This window comes from Nomascus leucogenys, chromosome 17, assembly GCF_006542625.1.
Source record: "Nomascus leucogenys isolate Asia chromosome 17, Asia_NLE_v1, whole genome shotgun sequence".
NCBI lineage: Eukaryota > Metazoa > Chordata > Mammalia > Primates > Hylobatidae > Nomascus > Nomascus leucogenys.
The window spans coordinates 67,942,995-67,966,460 of NC_044397.1; the positions used below are offsets into that span (position 1 = coordinate 67,942,995).

Here is a 23,466-nt window from a genome sequence, read left to right on the forward strand (position 1 = left end):
GTATTTTCTGTCTCTGCCCTGCCCCCTCAGGCCTTGCTTTTCAAGGAAGACACAGACCAGAAAGCTACCACTCTGTCTTTGCCTTAGAATTTCTCTGCCTACATATTTGCATGGCATCACAGACTACCTGATGCCTTTGTCTCCTGCCTTCTTGTTTTGTTTTGCTTTTTCTACTGCCAGCAGAGGAGGGAAGAGGTGGTCCCAATTTGTTTCCAGTGCTTTCAGCTTATCCCAACCCCCAATGCTCCACGTAGGTGTTTTTCGTTTGTTTGTTTGTTTTTATTATACTTTAAGTTTTAGGGTACATGTGCACAACGTGCGGGTTAGTTACATATGTATACATGTGCCATGTTGGTGTGCTGCACCCATTAATTCGTCATTTAATGTTAGGTATATCTCCTAATGCTGTCCCTCCCCCCCTTCCCCCACCCCACAACAGGCCCTGGTGTGTGATGTTCCCCTTCCTGTGTCCATGTGTTCTCATTGTTCAATTCCTACCTATGAGTGAGAACATGCGGTGTTTGGTTTTTTGTCCTTGCGATAGTTTGCTGAGAATGGATCCAAAGGACATGAACTCATCCTTTTTTATGGCTGCATAGTATTCCATGGTGTATATGTGCCACATTTTCTTAATCCAGTCTATCATTGCTGGACATTTGGCTTGGTTCCAAGTCTTTGCTATTGTGAATAGTGCTGCAATAAACATATGTGTGCATGTGTCTTTAAAGCAGCATGATTTATAATCCTTTGGGTATATACCCAGTAATGAGGTTGCTGGGTCAAATGGTATTAGCCCATCCTTTCTACCCTACCTGGGGCTTTGTCCCATCCATGTTCTCTTCTCTTATTCTTTTCTTCTTCTCTGTCTTCAACAGTGAACTCTTCTGTTTTCACCTTGGAAAATCCTCCCCTTGACCTAGTAACTCTCTTTTGGTAGTATTTTATTCTGTTTTTCCATTCCAAGCTTATTTAAATGTTACCAATATATGCCATCTATGTTGTTCCATGCTTATTTTAATCTTTGCATGAACAACAATTTACCTCTCTATAGGGCTCCCCTTTTTGGTGGCACCTCTGCCTTGGTTGTCCTCACCCTCTCGGTTACACTCGGCAAAGCTGCTCATTCTCGTCTTCTTGAAACTCTCCCTTCCTTCCTCTAGCTTCAGTGCCTGAGTTTCTTCCTCCTTGTTTGATTCATCTGGGATTGTTTCTTTCCTGGTTTCTCTTTTTTCTAGATCAGTTCTGACCTCAGTGCTAAGCCCTCTGGTCTGTGTGTTCACTGTTGGCACTCTTTGTCTTAGAGTCCGTGTTCGCTCGTGACGTTAAAGTTTCACCTCTGCCTACATACATAGCAGCAGTTCCCATCACCGGCGTAGCCTGCCAGCTAACCACTAGTTTCATTTCTCTGTTGGGTGGATATATGATTCCCCTCTCTAACTTCAGTTGTCTACAGAAGAGACAAATGGTTAGTGAAACTGCCCATATGTTAACCTGAAGAAAGGGGTCTCACAGGTATTACCAACTTTTTGAGGTTATATCATGTAGAGGAAGGACCATTAGATATGTTCTTTTTTTTTTTTTTCCTTGACACAGGGTCTCACTGTATCACCCAGGCTGGAGTACAATGACTCAATCAAAGCTCACTGCAACCTCTAATTCTGGGCTCAAGAGATCCTCCTGCCTCAGGTCTCGAGTAGCTGAGATTACAGTTGTGCACCACCATGACTGGCTAATCTTTGTATTTTTAGTAGTAATGGGGTTTGCCATTTTGCCCAGGCTGGTCTCAAACTCCTGGACTTAAGCGATCCTCCCACCTCGGCCTCCCAAAGTGCTGGGATTACAGTCCGTGAGCCACCACACCCTGCCTAGATGTGTTGTTTATGGCCCAAGTGTAGGAACTCCATCCTATTTGTGCTAGGAGAGACATTTCACCTTCACTCAAGAAAAGCCAGCACGGGCCATCTCAGCAGGCGAGGGGATCCATCATCTCTACTAAGTGTGCATCACATAAATGCTTGGAGAAGATGTTCAGAGGATATTTAGGCCCAAAAAGGGCAATGGGAAGAGATACATAGTTTTCAACCTTAGTTCTGTTTCTCAAATGGCTTGGGGCAGAGGGGTGGCTGCTGAGGGCTTCCGGGCACTCCTCGCTCACTCCTACTGCAGCACCTTTGTATTGTCCCGTTTTCATTTGTGGATGATTTGGGGAAAGATTTTGTTTGAAAAAAGTTTATCAGTTTAAAAAAATAGACATGGATGATTCTTGAGCTTTCCGATATTCCTGAGACTTCAGTCAGATTCTTTAGGGAGGCTTTGCATCCTTCCATATTTTTCATAAACATTATCCCTGGGCCAGAGTAGTGTCTGCAGGCACTGTATGTGATTCCCAGGTACCCTTCCATTTTATAGAAGCTACTCCTTTAGACACTTGTTCCTGCACATTCATGGTCTTTTTTCATCTCTTGCCGTTTCCTTCTAAAAGTATGCCACCTTGAATGCCCCCTGCCTTCTCCCAGCTCTCCACTGCTTTAAATCCTGGCTTTGCTAAGCACTGCAGAGAGCCTCCTTTGTACTCAAACCTTTTCTGATCGCATTATAATGCAGTCTTTTCTCCAGCTTTCTAATTTCTTATATCATTTTCTTTGCCTGTAGCTTTTATTTGCAGTTAATATATTTCACACATAACGTAATTTACATTTTTCTTTTTTCGTGCTCACTTCTCTTGAAATAGATTATAAGCTCTTGGAGGTCAGCCTGTGGCTTGCATACATTTGTATCCTGTGGTTCATCACATTGATCTCCATTACTGTGTGTCTACAGTAGGTTTCAATTCTGAACAGTGAAGATAAGAATAAAACACTGGTGGTCCTCATTCTCCAAACAGAAAAATTATAATAGCACCCCTACCCCAGTATGTTGGGAGGGGGTTAGTTCCCTAAAAGAAATACAGATGCATGTGTTTTAGGTAAGTGTGATTGCCTGCAGTTTTTCAACTACCATATTTCTATAGCATATTTAAGATATAATTCCATATGCATAAATTTGATTTACGCAAGACCTTTGAAAAGCTCATTGAGTAAAACCCATTTGAGTTTTTGCACTTGACATGGAATTTTGCTCATTAGTAGTAGTAATAATAACAGCAAGTGCCACACACTATGTGGCAGGCAGCAGAAGGCCTTGCACGTGGGATTTTATCACCTTACTACAGTCTTCAAGATCGGCTTAGGCTCCCTACTTCATAGTTATTCAAAGGTTCATTAACTTGCCCAAGATTACTCAGCTAGGAAGGTACTGATTTGAATCCAGCACTATATAACACTAAAACCCAGGCAGTTTTTTGGTTTTGTTCTTGTTGTTGAGACGGAGTTTTGCTCTTGTTGCCCCGGCCAGGGTGCAATGGTGCAATCCTGGCTCACTGCAACCTCCATCTCCCGAGTTCAAGCGATTATCCTGCCTCAGCCTCCCGAGTAGCTGGGATTACAAGGTGCCCGCCACCATGCCTGGCTAATTTTTGTATCTTTAGTAGAGGCGGGGTTTCATCATGTTGGCCAGGCTTAGACATTGCCAAATGTCTCTTGGGTGGTGGACAGAGTCTCCTCCTGTTGAGAATGGACTAGGTCAGGGGCTCCTGAGCTTGCTTCTGTATCAGAATCACTCATGAAACATGTTGAAAATACACAGAGGATCATTGTGTAGTGATTCAAGGTTCAGGGATCCTTGTTTTTATGAAGCTCCCCTGGTGATGCTCATGCTGTTGGACCTACATTTGAAAATGTTGTTGTAAAGTCCTTGAAATTTATCACTCTCCCTGCAGGAGCTACCTTTGGCTCCCACGGTAACTTTTAGTGAGTCCTTTAAAGGTAGTGCCTCAATTTATCCATGAGGGAAATGGTCCTAAAAATTCTTAGCCTCTCCTTTACAGAGAGTACAAACATAGCTTTAAGAGCTCATTTTGCTCCAATTAAGAAAGCTGTAATAAAGACTGTGATACTGCACCATTGCTTTCATACCATCATAATAGGTGAAATGACATTGGTAGAGGAATAGATATCTTCATTTGATTTTTGCAACTTTTGGATTTGGTAATGTAACAGCTATTTCTTAAATTTCCTTTAAAATAAAGTGACTGGGATATTTCCTTTTCTGGTTTTAGCTCTCTTTTCTTGTGTGAGAGAGTCTGTATAACCTCATAAAATCTTAAAAATTTGCCAAGTTTTTGAAGAAAAACACAGCAAACATATATCTCTCCCTTTAACTGAGCTGAGTTTAATTGAGCAAGAATGAGCTCTGGCATTCTTCTTTTTCTTCCGCAGATGAAATGCAGATTTTTACTTTGCTCTGTAGGTTGGTGCTGGTGGGATTCTCTTCTGTTCTACTTCCTTCCACAACACTGTCACTCTGAGAAGTCTGGGCAACTCAGGACACTCTTGTATTAACTATGTTTTCTTAAGACTAGATGACTAAGACCTCTGACATTTCTAGAACCTTTGTGAATGTTACACTTTGTGCTTATTTTCCTGTTAGGTCAACAGGTTAATTGTGGCAGGGTATATAAATATGTGGATTTCAGTGTTGAGAAGGAACTCTGGGTACCCAGGAACAAACAGCTTGTACTTTAGGAGTACGCAGACCAATGTGCAGTGTGTCCAGAACTCCAAGGAAATGAGAGCAACCTCTGGCAAATAAAATATGTGCTTTTCTAGTTTCTTGTTCCTAGCTTTCCATCAAATGCATTTATGGGTCAATGGCATCACCATCATGCTTGACCCCCACCCCCACAATCTCCACAGCCCCTCAAATAGCAAGTCCTGTAGAATCAGCCTCCTAAGTGGGCTTGAGTCCATCCACCCTTTTTCCGTCCTAGCTGCCACTGCTGTAGCTTATTTCCCCTAGGTGGCTTCAGTAGCATCGCAGCTGGCTGCCAGGCCACGCTTCTTCCTTCCACTCCAATCCATTCCCCTAGGCCTAACATTCTGCCCTGGCTTCCATTGTACTAGAGTAGAATCCAGACGTCTTTGCTGTGGTTGGCAGGGCCCCCTGCCCCCAGCTCTTGCCAGTGCACTGTCTTGCTTAGTGCCACTCTGGAGTTCCCCAACGCCACCATCTTAGTTCTCATCGTATGCAAACATTTTCTCCTTTCACAAACACAAATTTCTTCCCACTTCCAAGTCTTTAAAAGTGTGATTTTCTCTTAACTAGAAATTATCCTCCTCAGTGCTCTGCATGTCTAACACCTGTTTATTCTTCCATCCCAGATGAAGTGTAAGTTCCTTAGACCTTTCTCTAAGGCCTTTTCTAACTCTTCAGACCGGATAAGGGTGCTTGCTGTGTAGAACTTGTAGCATCCCACAGGGCTCCACTTGTCAGCATTGTAATCACTACGTGATGCTCTCCATGGGCCAAGTGTGTCCCCAGTGCCAGCATAGGGCCTGCATGTGGTAAACTCGTAAGGAGTGTTGAGTAAAGGAAATAAGTGGATATTTATACTTTTTCTGTCTATTGATACATACAGTAATACATGAATAGGAATGACTATAGTGAAGGCATTCCTTGCCTTGTTCGCACCATGTATTCTAAATACATTATTACATTTTATAAATTGACTTTAGGAAAATCTTTGTGTGTCTTTCCATCAAAGCCATCTGTAGTTAAAAGACAATCAGTGACTTTGAGACAAACCATCTCAAAATGATGATGGATGAATCCTTACTGTGGGACAAGCTCATGGCGATCTGTTTGGATTGATCAGCCTCGTCATCATGAGATGCTCATAATTTCCGGCTGTCATTTCTTCCTTGACCACCCTGACCTGTATAAACAACCATCCATCTGCCTGTCTGCCTTGCTCATCTACATGGCTCTTGTACCTCAAACTCAGCATATTCAAAACAGTCCTTGTCGTTCCTCCTGCCTCAAACCCATACAGTTTTGCTTTTCCTCATGTTTTCCTTTTCTTGGTGACAGATGTGAATTACACCCAGTTTGCTCAAGCTGACACCATGTGTCTTTTAGACTCTTTTTTTCTCCCTCATCTTTTTTATCCAATCAGTCATCACAGAAAACTTGTCTGCATCTGGTCTCGGTCACATCTGCTGCTGCCACCCTCTCTGGACCTCTTCCTTCTGGTCAGTGTGGAGGAGTAGAGAGAGCAGAAGAGAGCTTAAACATCAGTGTGTGTTGAGTATCCTCAAAGACAGCACTTCAAAAGAGAGAGCATAATATCTACACAAACAGGAGATTATGAGGACAAAGCAAATGGGTATAAATTGTGAACAGGTGTACGTGAGGAAGAGCCAATTAGACATCTTATAAGTGAAAAATGCAGTAGTCGCTGGGTGCGGTGGCTCACGCCTGTACTCCTAGCACTTTAGGAGGCCGAGGTGAGCGGATCATGAGGTCAGGAGATCAAGACCATCCTGGCTAACACGGCGAAACCCCATCTCTACTAAAAATACAAATATATATATATATATATATATATATATATATATTAGCTGGGCATGGTGGCGGGTGCCTGTAGTCCCAGCTACTCGGGAGGCTGAGACAGGAGAATGGCGTGAACCCGAGAGGCGGAGCTTGCAGTGAGCCGAGATCGCGCCACTGCACTCCAGCCTGGGCGACAGAACCAGACTCCATCTCAAAAAAAAAAAAAAAAAAAAGAAAAGAAAAGAAAAGAAAAATGCAGTGGTCTTTCCCTTATCTGTGGGTTTGCTTTCCCCAACCAACTACTGTCTGAAAATGTTAAATGGAAAATTCCAGAAGTAAACAACTTGTAAGTTTTAAATTGTGCACTGCTCAGAGTACTGTGATAAAATCTTGGGCTATCCTGCTTTGTCCCTCCAGGACTTGCAGCACCCCTTTGTCCAGCGTATGCACACTGTAGACACTTCCCATTTGTTAGTCACTTAGTAGCCATTTCAGTTATCAGATCAACGGTCATGGTATGGCAGCACTTTTGTCCAGGTGGCCCTTATTTTACTTAATAATGGCTTCAAAATGTAAGACTAGTAATGCTGGCATTTCAGATATACCCAAGAGAAGCTTCCTTTAAGTCAAAAGGTGAAAGGTCTAGATTCACTAGGAAAGGAAAAAAAAAAATCAGTTGCTAAGATCTATGGTAAGAATGAATCTTCTATCTGTGAAATTGTGAGGAAGAAAAATTCATGCTAGTTTTGCTCTCAAACCTCAAACTGCAAAATTATGGCCACAGTGTGTGATAAATGCTTAGTTAAGATCAAAGGGGCATAAAATTTGGGGGTGGAAGATATGAAGAGAAACATGTTCTGATCGATGGCAATTGGGTTCAGTACTATCTGAGGTTTCAGGCATCCACTGGAGGTCTTGGAACATATGCCCCTCAAATAAAGGAGGGACTATCGTATATGTTAATAAAATGTAAAAAAACAAAAACAAAAACAAAAACAAAAAAAACACAAAAAAAACTAACAGCAGAAAGATAAAACAATAAAACACAGAGTAACTCTAGAGTGGATTTGGCTAAAGAGAGAATTGGTTAATTGAAGGTTGAAAATGAGGAATTCATTCAGAACATGGTTCAAAAGAGAAGGGAATAAAAAATATTAATACAAATGCTAAGCTGTGTTGAAAAGGATTAATTAAGAAGCTATAATCTATGTCTAATTGGCAGTTCCACTAATAAGGAAATGAAGTTGGAGACAAAATATGTAAAGAGCTTCTGGCTAATATCATGCTTCTCTGGAATTAAAGGGAAATCTGACAGTGAGAAAGAACAGGGGCTCTGGATTTGGCCACTTGGGTCTGTGAGGCTCTCCCATCAGAAGCCATGTGGACTTAATACTCTGTCCAAGGGAGTAGAAAATGGAAGGTTTCTAAGCAGGAGAGTGACGTAGTTAGTTGCACTTTTAGAAGGTGCCAATTGGAGAATTGTTTTTTGAGGGCAAAATGGAAAATGAGAGGCTAGATTGCTCTTGCAGTAGCCCAGTCAAGAAACAACTATGCCATGAACTGGGACAGTGATAGGGAGACACAAAGAAGTTAGTTATGTGTCTCGTTGTGACGTATGGGAAGACTAATTTGACAGAAAATTGATGATTGATTATGTGTGTGGGGTAAGGCAGAGTAAAGTGCTAAGGGCAGTTCTGAGATTTCTGGTACGAACAACTGGAAGGATCTTGGTGACATCGGCCAAGATAGAAAACATCTGTAGAGGACTGTTTAGGTGAACTCACATTCCTCATGGACACCTTACAAAGGGGTACAGGAAATTGTTCAGGTGTCAGCATATCTCCTTTCATATTTCCTTTGGGTTTTGATACACTGGCCAGTTTTCCCATTTAACTTCTCTCAACCCCAGTGCAGTCCCCTATCATTTGAGATTGCATACTTGATTATGCTACTTCCCTGTCTAAAAACCCAGTCCAAACCTTTAAGAGTTGTCATATTTCAGACTCACTAAAAGAGAGAATTGTAAATATTCTCACCACAAAGAAATGATAAATATTTGAGATGATGGGTATACTAATTACTCTGATTTGATCATTCCACAATGTACACATGTATCAAAATATCACTTTATACCCTGTAAATATGCAGTTATTATTTGTCAATCATAACTGAAATAAAACTAAAAGAGGTGTCTATAGGAATTAGGCATTTTTTTCCTCTATCTTGCCTTTTGAGCCACTGTCTCATCTTTTGTTTGTGTGACATTGTCAGCTCCTCCGTATGCAAAGAGGTCATCCATTTTGCTCTGTCTTTGCATCTGCTGTATCTTCAACCCAAAATGCTTTCGACAATCCAAATAGCACGGACTTGTACTTGCTTCCCTGTACCCACAGGCAGAATAAAGAGGACAGCTTTGAGAGTCACCCCAGATTGCACTGGCAGGACAGGAAACAAGCAGCAATATGAAGCAGAGAGGGAAGATGTAGTGTTGATTCCAAGTTTATATTCTGACAAACTAGAAGAAGATGAATAAAAGTTGAAAACTGGGAAAGAGAGTTTTGGGGTAAGATTTGAGTTTGAGGTTATGAAAGGATGTACATTCAGTTTGAAATGGTCTGAGACAGAAAGGACTACAGAGAAGTTGGGGTTGGTAATGGTGATTTGGGCATCCAGAGTGAGCTTGAGCAGAGAGGCTCTTCTGATTGGTATCAAACATTACAGTGTTAATTTAGTGTTCAAATTCTGACTCTGTCCCATGTGCTGTGAGGCTTTGAGCAAGTTACATAGCATCTTTTTTTTTTTTTGAGTCAGGGTCTCCCTGTGTTACCCAGAGCTGGAGTGCAGTGGCATGATCCTGGCTCACTGCAGCCTTGACCTGGGTTCAAGTGATCCTCTCACTTCAGCCGGGACCACAGGCATGCACCACTATGCTTGGCTAAATTTTTGTATTTTTTGTAGAGATGGGGTTTTGCCATGTGGCCAGGCTGGTCTCGAACTCTTGAGCTCAAGTGATCTGCACACCTAGGCCTCCCAAAGTGTTGGGATTACAGGCATGAGCCACTGTGCCTGGCCAAATTACGTAACGTTTTAAGAATCCCTCATATGGTTTGCTCATTAGTGAAATACACTTAGTAATATCATCTGGTAGGGAGTATATGGTAGTCACTCAAAAAACAGTAGCTGTTGCTACACTGTATCATAATTAGAAAGGCTGGCCAAGTGATGATAGTAAAAAAAGATAGTAAAGTCTGGGTTGATGATATATTGAAGGTAGGGGTGAGGAAAGTGTGAGATTGTCGTTATTGTTTGCATAGTTTAGACCCTTCCTGAAAATCCTGTGTTACTATTCTTCAAGGCTGTAGGTTCTGCCTGAGGTTGCCACCATTAACTTAATGGGACATTTTTTGAGACTCAGAAGCCACGTCCCTCCACTACCTGCTGGCAGATGTCTCATCATGTCCATTGCCATTCAAGAAAGGAGGATGATTTGCCATTAGTGCATCCACTCAAAAACACACAGACCAACTAGTAGCAAAGAGAGACAAGAAGTACAAGAAAAAAATAAAAAAACTAAATGAGAAACATGAACTAATTTCATACTTTTTTGGTCACTTGTTCCTTTCAGTGTTCTTTTGACTGCTGTCTTACTTTCAATCTCAGGTTCCTTGCCATTGATAAACCTTCATAGTCCTGTGTGGAAATTGAGCCTGAACCCTACTTTGCCTTCAGGGCTTATTGGCTTTCTCATATCTACTCTCCTAGCCTGATAACATCCTATCCATTGGAGCTGACAGTCATTTCTGTTTATCCTACTGAATCTGTCTGAATTTTTATTTTTAAGCTATGCACATAAATACAGTTAACTTTACAAAGGTGAACTTGACACACATAAATAAATTATTTCACATGGGTGAAGGTAAGCAGACCATAAGGCCTGAATTGATTCTCCCTGTGAATCATTCATTTCCACATGAAAGGGAACACTTGATTGCAAAGGCATGGTGACGTGCAGTGGCCTTCTGTGCGTCTAGAGTCATCTGGAAGGACTTGGAAAAGACTGATATTAAGGAAGTTCGAAGACAATGTAGGAATTAGGAAAGTGGTTGTTGTTGCTGTCAGAGATAAGGAAATTGGGGAAAAATGTTGTTCTTGATATCCATAGCAACATTGATATGTAACAATATTCACTAAAATAATCAGGAACTAGGAGGAGAATCACAAAAGATTATAATTGATCTAAGTAGTCCTTTATTTTTGCATTGTTCATCTCTATAGTTCTGTCATTATCTAAAGTTGCAGTTTCCCTTCCAGTTGAAGGGAAATACAGTGTCTGCTGAGCAGAAGCATGTTAGAATATCAAAAGGAGAAGGTAGGTCTGCTTGTCTTTAACCCATTAATACATTCAACATAATTATTTCTATCTTTATTTATCTTCATAGTTTGGTGATTTTTATGACACAAAGACTGTACTTTATCTTGGTAAAATCTAATACCTAATTTGTTTCATGAAGCTTGAAACAAGTCACTTTTGGTAAACCATTTAACCATTTTTTTGAAACGAATCATTTGTCAAGAAAAAGGTGGCAGAGTATCATCCAATTTTTTTTTTTTTTTTTTTTTTTGAGATGGAGTCTTGCTCTGTTGCCCAGGCTGGAATGCAGTGGCGCGATCTCAGCTCACTGCAGCCTCTGCCTCTTGGGTTCCAGTGATTCTCCTGCCTCAGCCCTCTGGGTAGCTGGGATTACAGGTGCACACCACCACGCCTGGCTAATTTTTGTATTTTTAGTAAAGACAGAGTTTCACCATGTTGGCCAGGCTGGTCTCGAACTCCTGATCTCAGGTAATCCACCTGCCTCGGCCTTCCAAAGTGCTGGGATTACAGGTGTGAGCCACCGCACCTGGCCCATCTTTCAGTTGTTAAAATTAATGTGATCCATGGTTTTACTACTGTGGAGAGGTTACTGTAAGCCCCCTTTGTCATTTTTGATAATTGCTTAAATCTTGGGTCTGTTATTCACACAGCAACTGTTGTCAGAATACTTGCTTTCCGAGAACCAGCTGACTGCCTCAGGAAAGTGTGGCTTTGTCGTTATCTTTCAGATTCATCAGGCTGTTATTAGGGTATGGACACAGCCTTTTCAGAACACATCTGATTCCTCCATACAAAAGTAGATGGCTCAGAAGCATGGAGAGTGGTGGTAGGATCATTGGAAGAAGAGTAAAACTGTTATAAAGTGATTGGTGTCATTGACACAATGTCACGAGGCGCCTCTGATAGCTAGATGGCTTATTGTACATTAAAGTTCCTTCAAGTCACATTGTACGCGTTGTAGTCAACATGCTATCCTCTCTCAGTGGTGTCCTGACATTTGGAAGCTGGATTTCTTTTTTTCCTGGGCCAACATTACTAATAACTGCAGAGCAGAATATGTTCAATGAATTTCTATCTATAAAAGCAAAGTAAAATCCCAAGTGCTGTGCTGTACCACCTCAAAGTGTTAGAATAAAGCATCTGTCAGGTAGTTTTTTTTTTTTTTTTAAGCACTGGAGAAATGCTTTTTAATAGTCTAGGACCAAAAACTTTAAGTCTTTGTGGAAAAGCATTTTGCAGTTAGAGGGCCGTGAGGCTATTGCTGAACGGAAGGGTGGAGGAGCAGTGGGGACCAGGGACTGCTTCTCTCCTCTGCTTGCTGTGATCCATCTTTAGCTGCTCCCCTGAGCCTCCATGGCAGTCAGTAAGAGACCAGAAAAAAAAGAGAATCTAAAAGTCGGAAGCAGAAGATGGGTTTTTAATCAACGTTCATTAACTGCATGCCTTTCCAGGCCCAGCAGCCACGCGCCTGGGAGGGGACAGTGTCCCACAGGCACTGTGGCCTTTTGTCTCTGCCGCCAAAGTAAGTGCCATGCAGGTGGCAAAACACAAGAAGATGAATTTAAGAATAAACAGCAGGATGCGGCAAGTGCCAAAGGCAGCATCGGGGGCTGGAGCCACTTTAAGGAAGAAGGAGGAATTGGATTTTCATTCATTTATTCGCTCAATTTCTTTAACCAGCATTTTTTTTTAAAGTATGTATGAAGTGTCCAAGGGATGTAAGTAAATAAAAGAAGCTATCTGTAGATAACGTTATGTAATGCCCTACTATGTACCAAGTGCTGTTTCAAGGATTTTACACCATTATCTCAATTAATCTTCATAACAGGAAGAGAAAACAGAAGCATTGAGAGAAGTAACAAGCCCAGGTTCCAAAGCCAGGGACTGCAGAAGCCGGGATTCAATCCCAGGAAATCCTCTAAAGTCATTGATGGCCAGGTGCGGTGCTCATGCCTGTAATCCCAGCACTTTGAAAGGCCAATGTGGGAGAATTGCTTGAGGCTAGGAGTTCAAGAACAGCCTGGGTAATATAGCAAGACCCTGTCTCTACAAAAAGTAAACCAGCCAGGTGTGGTGGTGCACACCTCTAGTCCCAGCTACTCAGGAGGCTAAGACAGGAGAATCCCTTAAACCCAGGAGGCTGAGGCTGCAGTGAGCCAAGATCATAACACTGCACTCCAGCCTTGGTGACGGAGTGAGACCCTGTCTCAAATAAATAAATAATAAAGTCATCCAAGAGCTCATAGTTGGGGGGAAGATAGAGAAAAGCACGTAGTCAATAAAAATTCATCATTCTGAAAGCTTTTCTGGTGTCTGTTCACTTGATACCACCTCATGAACATTTTCCCCATGTCATTAGAAACATTTGAAATGAATAAACTTGATGGAAGCAGCCTTTTTTTTCTGGGTGATGCCCATTTTGAGGCAGGCAGAGGCCGGACAAGTGGATGTCAGAGCTGAGAACGGCAGCCCACGCTCCATAGTGGCTAAAACAGGTGTGTGGGCACATTGGCTGGGGGTGCTGCCAGCCTCAGCAGGCCAGTGTCAAGGCAGAAATGTGGGCAGCAACAGACTTGAGCTCTCCAAGGTGAGCATTTGGGCTTAGTAAAGTCCCCAAGCCAGGTGCCTTGGCCAGCAGACAGGAACAGGTGGCTGTGCAGCCAGGGCCTGCCAGGGCTCATCAGAGGCGGGGCAGGGAGGGGCTCTGATGAGGGCTGACAGCTGGGGGTCTCCTGGGAAGGTGCCTCCAGGAAGACTGGACTGGCCACCTCCTAAATAAACAGCCAAGGACTCCCCAGGTGGCTGGGTCTCTAGTGCCTTAAAGGAACATGTATTCTGAGTGAGAGAGTGATCATATATTTTTTTAAGAGATCAAGAAGAGGCAAAAGGAGAATAGTAAGAAAGAAAGAAGTGTTAAATTTAAAAGGGTGGCAGGGCATCCTTGTGATCCATGGATCCGCATAACGGGTTATGCAGGACTAAACCTAGAAGATGGCTCAGAGGGGAGACATGGATTTAGGAATTAGTGGTACCAGCATTGTATTATAGGCAAAGGAAAAAGAATATAGAAAGGAAAGCAAAAGACCAATACTCACTTTAAGGAATAGAGAGAGAGATAGATTGAAAATCAGCTGGTAGAGAATTTGGCCATTTTCAGTAATCTAGCTTTTTTTTTTTTTTTTCCTCCGCCTCCTGGGTCTAAGCAATTCTCCTGCCTCAGCCTCCCTAGTAGCTGGGATTACAGGTGCCTGCCACACCCAGCTAATTTTTGTAATTTAGTAGAGACAGAGTTTCACCATGTTGCTCAGCCTGGTCTAAAAACTCTTGACCTCAAATGATCCACCTAGCTTGGCCTCCCAAAGTGCTAGGATTACAGGCATGAGCCATCACTTCCAGCCTTAAATCTAACTTATGTTACAAAAATTGGCAATAAATCTTCTTGTGTAGGAAATTTACTTTGTGGACTTATGTCTTTAGTAAATTAAGTTAACAAAGGAACTCTTTTAGAGAAAAAGAATTAAGATAAAAAGAGGAATACATCCTTAATAAGAAAAGCTACTCCTTGAATGTAGCTATTGACACATGGTACTTTGCCAGTCAGATTCATATGGAAATGCATACTTCATTTAACAAATAACGATATTTTTGCAAACATTAAAATTTCCCCAGAATATTCTATAAAGTGAAGAAAGACTTTGATATGCTGCAAGATGACCTCACTGTTGGGAAGGGGAATGGGGAAAAGAATGTGGGGTCAGGCCCTCCGTGCTTATGGGCCTTGATCCCCGCACATAGAAATGTGGTAACTGCCTTATCCTCTAAGTTATTCTGGAAAAATTCCTGCTCTTGTTTTTCAGCTCACTGTTGAGTCCTGGAAGGCAGTTTTGATAATCCAAACAAAAAGCTTAAGAAATTTAGTGATGATTTGTATAAATTATGGAAACATACTGAAGCAGTTAAAAAAATTTGGCCTCAATACCAATTTTTTTTTGAGACAGAGTCTGGCTCTGTCACCCAGGCTGGAGTGCAGTGGTACTATCTTGGCTCACAGCAACCTCTGCCTCCTGGGCTCAAGCAGTCCTCCCACCTCAGCCTCCCAAGTAGCTGTTACTATAGGCGCACGCCACCACGCCTGGCTAATTTTTGTATTTTTGTATTTTTATTTTTTTTTTTGGAAAGAGAGTTTTACTGTTGTCGCCCAGGCTGGAGTGCAGTGGCATGGTCTGAGCTCACTGCGACCTCTGCCTCCCAGATTCAAGCAATTCTCCTGCCTGCCTCAGCTTCCCGAGTCACTAGGATTATAGGTCCCTGCCACCATGCCTGGCTAATTTTTTGTATTTTTAGTAGAGATGGCGTTTCACCATGTTGGCCAGGCTGGTCTCGAACTCCTGACCTCAGGTGATCCACCTGCCTCGGCCTCCCAAAGTGTTGGGATTACAGGCGTGAGCCACCGCATCCAGCCTTTTTTATATTTTTTGTAGAGATGAGGTTTTGCCATGTTGCCTAGGCTGGTCTCAAACTTCTGAGCTCGAACTATCCACCTGCCTTGGCCTCCCAAAGTGCTGGGATAACAGGCGTGAGCCACCACGCCCGACCCAGATATTTTCCCGTTGAGTACAGAAGTTAACTTTTAGGGCCAGGTGCGGTGGCTCATGCCTGTAATCCCAGCACTTTGGAAGGCCAAGGCGGGTGGATCACAAGGTCAGGAGTTCGAGACCAACCTGGCCAACATAGTGAAACCTTGTCTCTACGAAAAATACAAAAATTAGCTGGCTGTGGTGGTGCATGCCTGTAGTCCCAGCTACTGGGGAGGCTGAGGCAGGAGAATCGCTTGAACTCGGGAGGTGGGGAGGTTGCAGCAAGCCGAGATGATGCCACTGTACACCAACCCGGGTGACAATGAAAGACTCCGTCTACCAAAAAAAAAAAAAAAAAGGGGAGTTACTTTTTAGTTCCTCTGGGGTTTATGGAGTTATAGGGAGAAGAATCAAGCAGTTTCATCATTTTGAACTAAATTAATTTTTCTCCTGGGGCTTTTCTTTTTTCTTTTCTTTTTTTTGAGACAGAGTCTCGCTCTGTCGCCCAGGCTAGAGTGCAGTGGCTCGATCTCGGCTCACTGCAAGCTCTGCCTCCCGGGTTCACGCCATTCTCCTGCCTCAGCCTCCCAAGTAGCTGGGACTACAGGCGCCCGCCACCACGCCCGGCTAATTATTTGTATTTTTAGTAGAGACGGGGTTTCACCGTGTTAGCCAGGATGGTCTCGATCTCCTGACCTCATGATCTGCCCGCCTCGGCCTCCCAAAGTGCTGGGATTACAGGCGTGAGCCACCGCGCCCAGCCTCCTGGGGCTTTTCTTTCAATGAAATGAAAAGCAAATTATTTAGCCGGTCTACAGAAAGCTATTAATATATTATTCATATCACTCTACTCTCAGGTCTTGGAGAATTGGACAGATAGACGTACCTTACGTAAACTTTTGGACAAATGTTAACTAAAAAGTCCATAAGGCAGAGCTGGCGTTTGGCTTGGAATTTACTGGTCAGTCAATGAGCTCATGTCAGACAGAGGGCTTTCTATAGGAAATGAGAAAAAACAAGGATACCAGGCTCGTGTTTTCAAGATACTTGGGGTATCTTGGTGAGTCTTGTCTGCTTATGAGAGTATAAGGCTCACCTCTTTGGTCATGCTTACTGATGGTGACACTTGTTTGATTGGTATCTGATTTATCATCTGTTGAATTACATTCTTTACCAGCTGGTGCTCAGTGCTCTTCCAAGCCATGAATTGCCTAATTCCTACACGAATGATTCTGCATAGGGAGTAGTGACAGCTTTCAGTGTCTAACAGCTTATGGCCAGCGGCTGCTCACAGTCACCCAGCAGTGGTAGGAAATGGGAAACGTGCTGGTTAATCCAGGCTGTCATTAAAAATAGTTGGCTTTTGTTGTTGTTGTTGTTTTTTAAAGGAAAGTTCGTGAATGTATAGACGTTTTTCGTTTAGCAGAGGTGTATTGAGTCTCCTATTAGATCCTATTAACACCTACATACTGTGGTAACTAGTACTGAGGGGTGGGGAAGGCTACAGAAATGAATTAAGATGCCTCGTTCTCAAGGGACAGAGGTAAGATAGATACGCAGAGTCCTCAGAAGTGATTAATTTAATGTGCTAAGTACACAGAGGGAGTAATTAGATCTATTTAGGGAGATAAGGGGGCATCTGGTTAGAGGAGGTGGCTTTGACATGGATATTAAATGGTAAGTAAGAGTTCCTTGTTAGAGTTGGAACAGAAAGAAGGAGAGCGCCATTTCAACAAAGCAAATGGCATGAGCGAAAGTGTGGAGGTGGGATTTTTGTTTGTTTGTTTTTTTTTTGGCGATTCACCATAAAGATCCAGAAGCATGGGGAACGTGTACAGAATAGTAGAATTACTGAGACCAGATTGGGGATGGCTTTGGCTGACAAGCTAAGGGACTGACACTTTTTTTTTTTTTTTTTTTGAGACAGAGTCTTGCTCTGTCGCCAGGCTGGACTGCAGTGGTGCTTGATCTTGGCTCACTGCAACCTCCACCTCCAGATTCAAGTAATTCTCCTGCCTCAGACTCCTGAGTAGCTGGGACTACAGGCATGTGCCACCACGCCCAGCTAATTTTTTTTTTTTTTTTTTGTATTTTAGTAGAGACAGGGTTTCACCGTTTCTGACCAGAATGGTCTCAATCTCCTGACCTCATGATCCGCCCACCTCCACCTCCCAAAGTGCTGGGATTACAGGCGTGAGCCACCGCGCCCAGCTGGGACTGACAGTTTTATTGGAGCAAACAAGTGATATGAGCAAAGTTTGTGGGTAAAGTCTAATTTTGTGTATTTATAGTTGACATAGGGATTGGAGAAAAAAAAAATGGAGATGTGGAGACTTATCTGCAGGGACCTGGTGATGGGATCTTTAGAATAAAGGTGATAGGAAAGGTCTGGAAAGATAAAAAGGGAGAGAGGTTGTGGAAGAAGTAATGATGAGACTTAGTGTCTTGCAAATGTGTATGTCACAGAACGTATTAAGGAAGAAAGAGAAGACAAGGACAAGTTCGCTAGAAATGTGCCTCAAAGATCTGCTGAAAGTAGGCAAGTTGAGTGTAGGAACTGATGGAACGTAGCATTTTGGGTTGATTCGCTAGGGAAGCAGTTGATTGGAAATTCATGGCAAATAGTTATTAATGATGGGCTAGTACTCAGGAAAGGGTGCCGGGTCAGAGGAAGCAGAATTAAGGGTGATGAGATTGGGGTGTACGCTCAAAGATCTATTTGATGGCAGGAGTTGGAATGAGGAGAGTCAGGAGTTCAGAAGAAGAGTTAGGCGGTGAGAAGCAATGCTGTGGACATCACAGAGGAAACATCTACATAACCTGTTAGCACCTTATATCTGAAGAGTGAAGACGTAAAGGTTAATGAGACTCCTGGGCAGTAGTGGTGCCATAATGAGGGCAGAGAAGTCGTGGCAGAATCGGGTGTGGAATCTGAGGGATGTGTGCTACCATTGGGTAGATTAAGGGGTAGGGAATGTGAAAGTGATGATTTTTGTTTCCACTTTTAATAAGATACCTGCAGGAGAGGTAAAATGTTCTGTCTAACAGACTGTTAGAGATTTGCAAGGGAGTGTTTGGGGCTACAACTGTAGACTTAGGACAGTTGAAGAGAATGAGATCCATGAGGAACTGACTGATTAAATAAAGGCAGAAAAGACGAGAAAAGAAATCTGGAGTTAGAGAGCTACAGGTAAAAGAGCAACTATGAAGGATTTGTTGGACTTCATGGAAGGATTAGTTATATGTGTAGGAGAATGAGGAAAATATTGCACTATATCATAGAAGCTCTGGAAAGGGGGTTTCAAAAAGAAGGACGTAGTAACAGTGTCAAATAAGGCAGACAGGAAAAGGGAAGTAAGACCGGTGAAAAGGTTATTGGAATTAGTTTTTGGGTGGTGAGGGCTAATGTTTGGTTGGGGTAGATGGAAGAATGGAGGGGCCCACCATTATGTAACACTCATTTCAATCGGCTAGGCTACCCTATGGGTGTTCACTCAACTATATTCCTTTTCCTCTGTGGTTTACAGTTTTTCTTTCATCTTTCTCTATTAAGTCTCTAAGCTTTGTGCATCTGTGGTCTTTATTCCTTTCATATATCCAACTTCATTATGTTCTAGTATAATAGTACCCTAGAGACCTCTGTCTTTTAAAACTTGATTCTCTATCTGTGAATCAGACCTGAATTAAAATCCAAGTAATTCCGCTGAGACTTCAGTCTCTAAGTCTAAATCTGGGAGCAGTTGCTTTTGATGCCTTATCCTACCTCAACAATACCTTCTTGCCCTGACTTTTTGTTTCAATGTAATTTAAGACTAAAACCTGGCTCCGTTATTTATGTTTCGTTTTTGAGGGTGCATGAAGTGAAACTTGGGGAGATTCTCTGATAAGTAATCACAAATCGATAGCCTAGAGGAATCTCTGGCAGCTGGAAGGGCAAAATTCTTGTCTTACGGAAAAAAGTTCTGTTTCTGAAGTTCCTTTGTCATTTAGTTGAGAGAACACATTTGTTCCTCAGCTCACAGCAAGAGCCATGAACACTGGACAGCTTCTTGCTAAGACCTAGGACTTGTGTAACGTGTAACTACAGTAGAACCCAATTGCCATTGTCATCTTATTCTAGAGGACAGATTCAGGATATAAGGAATAACCCCATCATCTTTCTGCCCCTCAGTAATTCTAGGTTTCCCTTTCTCTCCAACTGTGTTCATTTATTTTTTAACTTTTGTGGGTACATAGTAGGTATATGTATTTGTGGAGTACATGAAATGTTTTGACACAGGCATGCAATATATAATAACTTTATTGTGGAAAATGAGGTATCTATCCTGTCAAGTATTTATCCTTTGTGTTACAAACAATCCAGTTATACTGTTTTAGTTATTTTAAAATGTGCAATTAAATTATTGACTATAGTCACCCTGTTGTGCTACCAAATACTAGGTCTTATCATTCTTTATCTTTTTTTGGAACTCATTAACCATCCCCACCTCTCCCACAAACCCTGCCACTACCCTTCACAGCTTCTGGTAACCATTCTTCTACTCTCTATCTCCATGAGTTCAATTATTTTGATTTTTAGATCCCACAAATAAATGAGAACATGTGATGTTTGTCTTTCTGTGCCTGGCTTATTTTATTTAACATAATGGCTTCCAGTTCCATCCATGTTATTGCAAGTGACAGGATCTCATTCTTTTTATGGCTGAATACTTCACTGTGTATATGTTCCACATTTTCTTTATCCATTCATCTGTTGATGGACTCTTAGATTGCTTTCAAATCTTGGATATTGTGAATAGTGCGCAACAAACACCTCCAACTGTGTTTATAGTTGTAGGCAAAGACAGACATTTTTCTGCACACATGGTAGTGAATGTGCTCATAGAGGACTGAGCTCCAGTGGGAGAGAGTTTACTGGAGAGACACCGTACACTGAATTGGGCCTTTAGCAGGGGTTAGGGAGGCCCTTGGGGAGGACTGTACAAACGGTGTTTAGAATTCACCAATGGAGCAGGCATAGCATCACATCCAAGAGTGAGGATGCAAGGAGGAAATGGAGCCCTTTCAGGAGTCCTAATCCTTTTTTGAAGTCTTTTGCCCTTTGTATTAATTTAATATAATTAATATAATTTAATTTTTATAACAGCCTGAGGGGTAGGTAGAACCTATTTCCATTTTACAGATAAACTAACTGGGGTTCAGCAAATGAAGAAAATTGCAGGTTACTTACACTGCAAACAAGTTGATAGAGCTTGGATTTGAACTGATCTATTGGATTCAGAATCTCTTCGCAGATACCACATTGCCCTTCACATAGACAGGAGTAAAACCTGCTTATATGTAGACAGTTTTTTTATGGTTTTGTATCTGAAAATCCAGGACCATGTATTGTCGTCCATCTCTGATTTCTCATCTTCTCTTCCTCATTCATTTCTTGTCTGTGATTTGTTCTTTGTGTTGACATGATACTCCCCATCCTAGAGACAGACAGGGTCTTGTTTGCATCCAAAACAGGAAGAGTTTCCACATCTCTGGGAGAGCTGGTGTGTCTCTCTGCTGCATTCCTTCTATCTTGGGGGCAGGCAGAGCACAAATGTGGCTGTTAGGCGCAACAGCACAGCTGTGGTCACCCGCCAGTTGACACCAGGGCACATGGTGTCATGGTCGCATTACTGGAGTGTGTCTGGCTCAAGCTGCTGCATGATTGGCATTTATTGGGGCCATCGTCGGGGGAAGAATTCTATGTACTTTGTAAGAACCATTTCGTAACACCTCATGTTCCATTTGCCGCATGTTCTCATAAAAATATCGTGAATCCAAGCTTTTTGCATGAAGCCAAACTGCAGCTTGCCTGATTCATGTACTACTCCTGAGGGATTCTGGTTTTGACTTGGCCTCATGGGCTTCTGTTGTCTGTGAGATCTTTGAACAAAGTTATATTTTCACCCTAATTTCAGTGTGGCCAAATTAAATATGATGCATATTTTGTTCAACTAATAATGCTAAGTATAGAAAAAAGGACCACAGGGGTAATAAATCATTAATAAATTTGGTGGTGACAGCTGGTAGATTGTTACCTTGAGAAAAATAAGAGACTCATTGACAACAACCAAGAATAGCAAATGTAAATTCTCTTTGCTTAATCTTTTTATGAAGCTTCTTCTTTTTTTAAATTTAAAATGATGAAATGAAACTAACAGAAAGTATTTCCTTTTTTTGTTATTTTGCAGAAAAAACCACTGTCTGCAATAATAAAGGAAGTCTGTGATGGGTAAGTGTTATTCAGGATTTATCTAAGGCATTCTAGTTGATAAATTGACAAGCAAATAATATATTTCCCGTAGGATAGTAAAATATTATTCGTAAGTCACCCACTGACTTGCTCAAAGTCACTAAGAATTACTGTGTAGGAATATCACACCCTTTTCCAACAGAATTTACCATTAGTCCTCAAAGAGCAGAAAGTGTGAAATGGCTGTTATGTGCACAGTGGGGTTGGCTTTATTTATTTTAGGAAGTTGTGTTCCTTTTGTCCTTCCCAGCAGGGAGTACTCTAAAGGTTTTTGAGGACACAGTATACACTTGATCTGGTATAAACTGAGAGGACCACTCAGGTCCCCATAGAGGATGAAAGAATTGAGCAGACAAGGCAGTGGGTAATTGTGCTGCTCCGTGGGATCTCACACTGATATGACTTTCCTACTTCTTTGTGGCTGCTCTAAACAATACAAAGGAAATGTATATATGGTCGCTGCATGACTTTTTTTTTTTAAACCAGAACTGTGAAAATAATTGTGTTAACTGAAATGTATATAAGGCCTAGAGTACTTAATTGGAGTGTTTCAATCTGCATCAACTGTACTGATAGGGGATTGTAGAATACAGAGACAATAAAAATGTGCCAACTTTCAAAAACTTAAATTGCATTTATTTTCTTTGTTTTTCTTTCTTTGCTTCAATCCCTTAAAATAAGTAGAATTGTAAAGCTTTGTATTTAAATCTCCCACACCAAGCCTTGAGGATGAAATGCTTAAAGGTGAGCAGTAGGCCTAGCATCAGGTCTAGACAGTCTACACATGAAATGATTGGTCTCAGGGTAATGGAAGGTAGGCTAAAGTCATTTTGCTTTAGGAACTGCATTGTGGTATATGTTGGGATTGGTCCAGTTCCAATCACAGGGTGCTTAGTTCATCCAACACTAAAAAATTATAAAAATGAAAATGGCCACTTTCATTTTTCTAATCGGTATACACTTGTATTTTTAAGGTGGTCTCTTGCCAACCATGAATATTTTGCACTGCAGCATGCCGATAGTTCAAACTTCTATATCACAGAAAAGGTAGGTCAACTACATTATTTAATATGGGACACATATTGAAGGAAAGTAAATCATGATGATGTTTCCTCTGTTCGGGACTAGACATGCAGGTCTAAATTTTAGGTCTCTACTATCCATGAAAATAGAATCTGTAAAACAAACAACTGCTACTTTAGTATCCACAAGATGATATTTGCCAGCTCGAGAGTAAAGACCAAATATGTTTAGTGTCTTGTTTAGCAACTGCAGTTGCCTTCTGACAGTGAATATGTCTCTCTTACTGCTTAGTTAAATAATTTATTTGATACTTAATGACTTAGTTGGGTTTTTCTTTCTCAGATTTTGTTTTTACAAAGTAGCCTCTAACCCTTGCTTAAAGTACGTGAAATAATGACAAGAAACCTTTTCAAATGTGGCATTATGTATGTAGGCACTAAGAGTGTTCTATGAATCTTGAGAACCCAGCTCTCTTCTTGGGTGATTTTAACCCTTTTTTAGCAAGATTAAAGGAGAAGGAGGGATTTGTGAAGACAGCAATGGCCCTGGGAGCAAGTAAAAGTAATATGTACAAGATCCCTGATAGAGGAGGGGTACACTGGAATTTATTGAGTGCATACTGCATGCCAGGAACTGAGCCATGCACATTACATCTGTTTACGGATTTCTTCCTTAAGACTAACCTGGGCTATAAAAATACTGGCTTTGTTTAACCGGTACAAAACTGAATCATTGAGGACAAATGGTTAGACTAATGCTTCATACTTGATTCT

The 23,466-nt window shown here is 41.7% G+C and overlaps 1 protein-coding gene across 7 annotated transcripts in view; it reads left to right on the forward strand.

The window, feature by feature from the left end:
* ELMO1 (engulfment and cell motility 1) overlaps positions 1-23,466 on the forward strand; it is a 592,800-nt gene that overhangs the window by 111,945 nt on the left and 457,389 nt on the right. For 6 of the 7 annotated variants that reach the window (XR_004026459.1, XM_003268937.4, XM_030796572.1 and 3 more), the window contains exons 3-4: positions 21,609-21,649; positions 22,645-22,717. Coding sequence is in view for 5 of the 7 variants with exons in the window: in XM_003268937.4 (XP_003268985.1) it covers positions 21,609-21,649; positions 22,645-22,717 (114 nt within the window). In the remaining 2 variants the exon portion in view is untranslated. Of the gene's footprint in view, positions 1-8,250; positions 8,258-21,608; positions 21,650-22,644; positions 22,718-23,466 lie in introns of those variants that run through there. The other variant, XM_030796575.1, reaches the window with a different exon arrangement.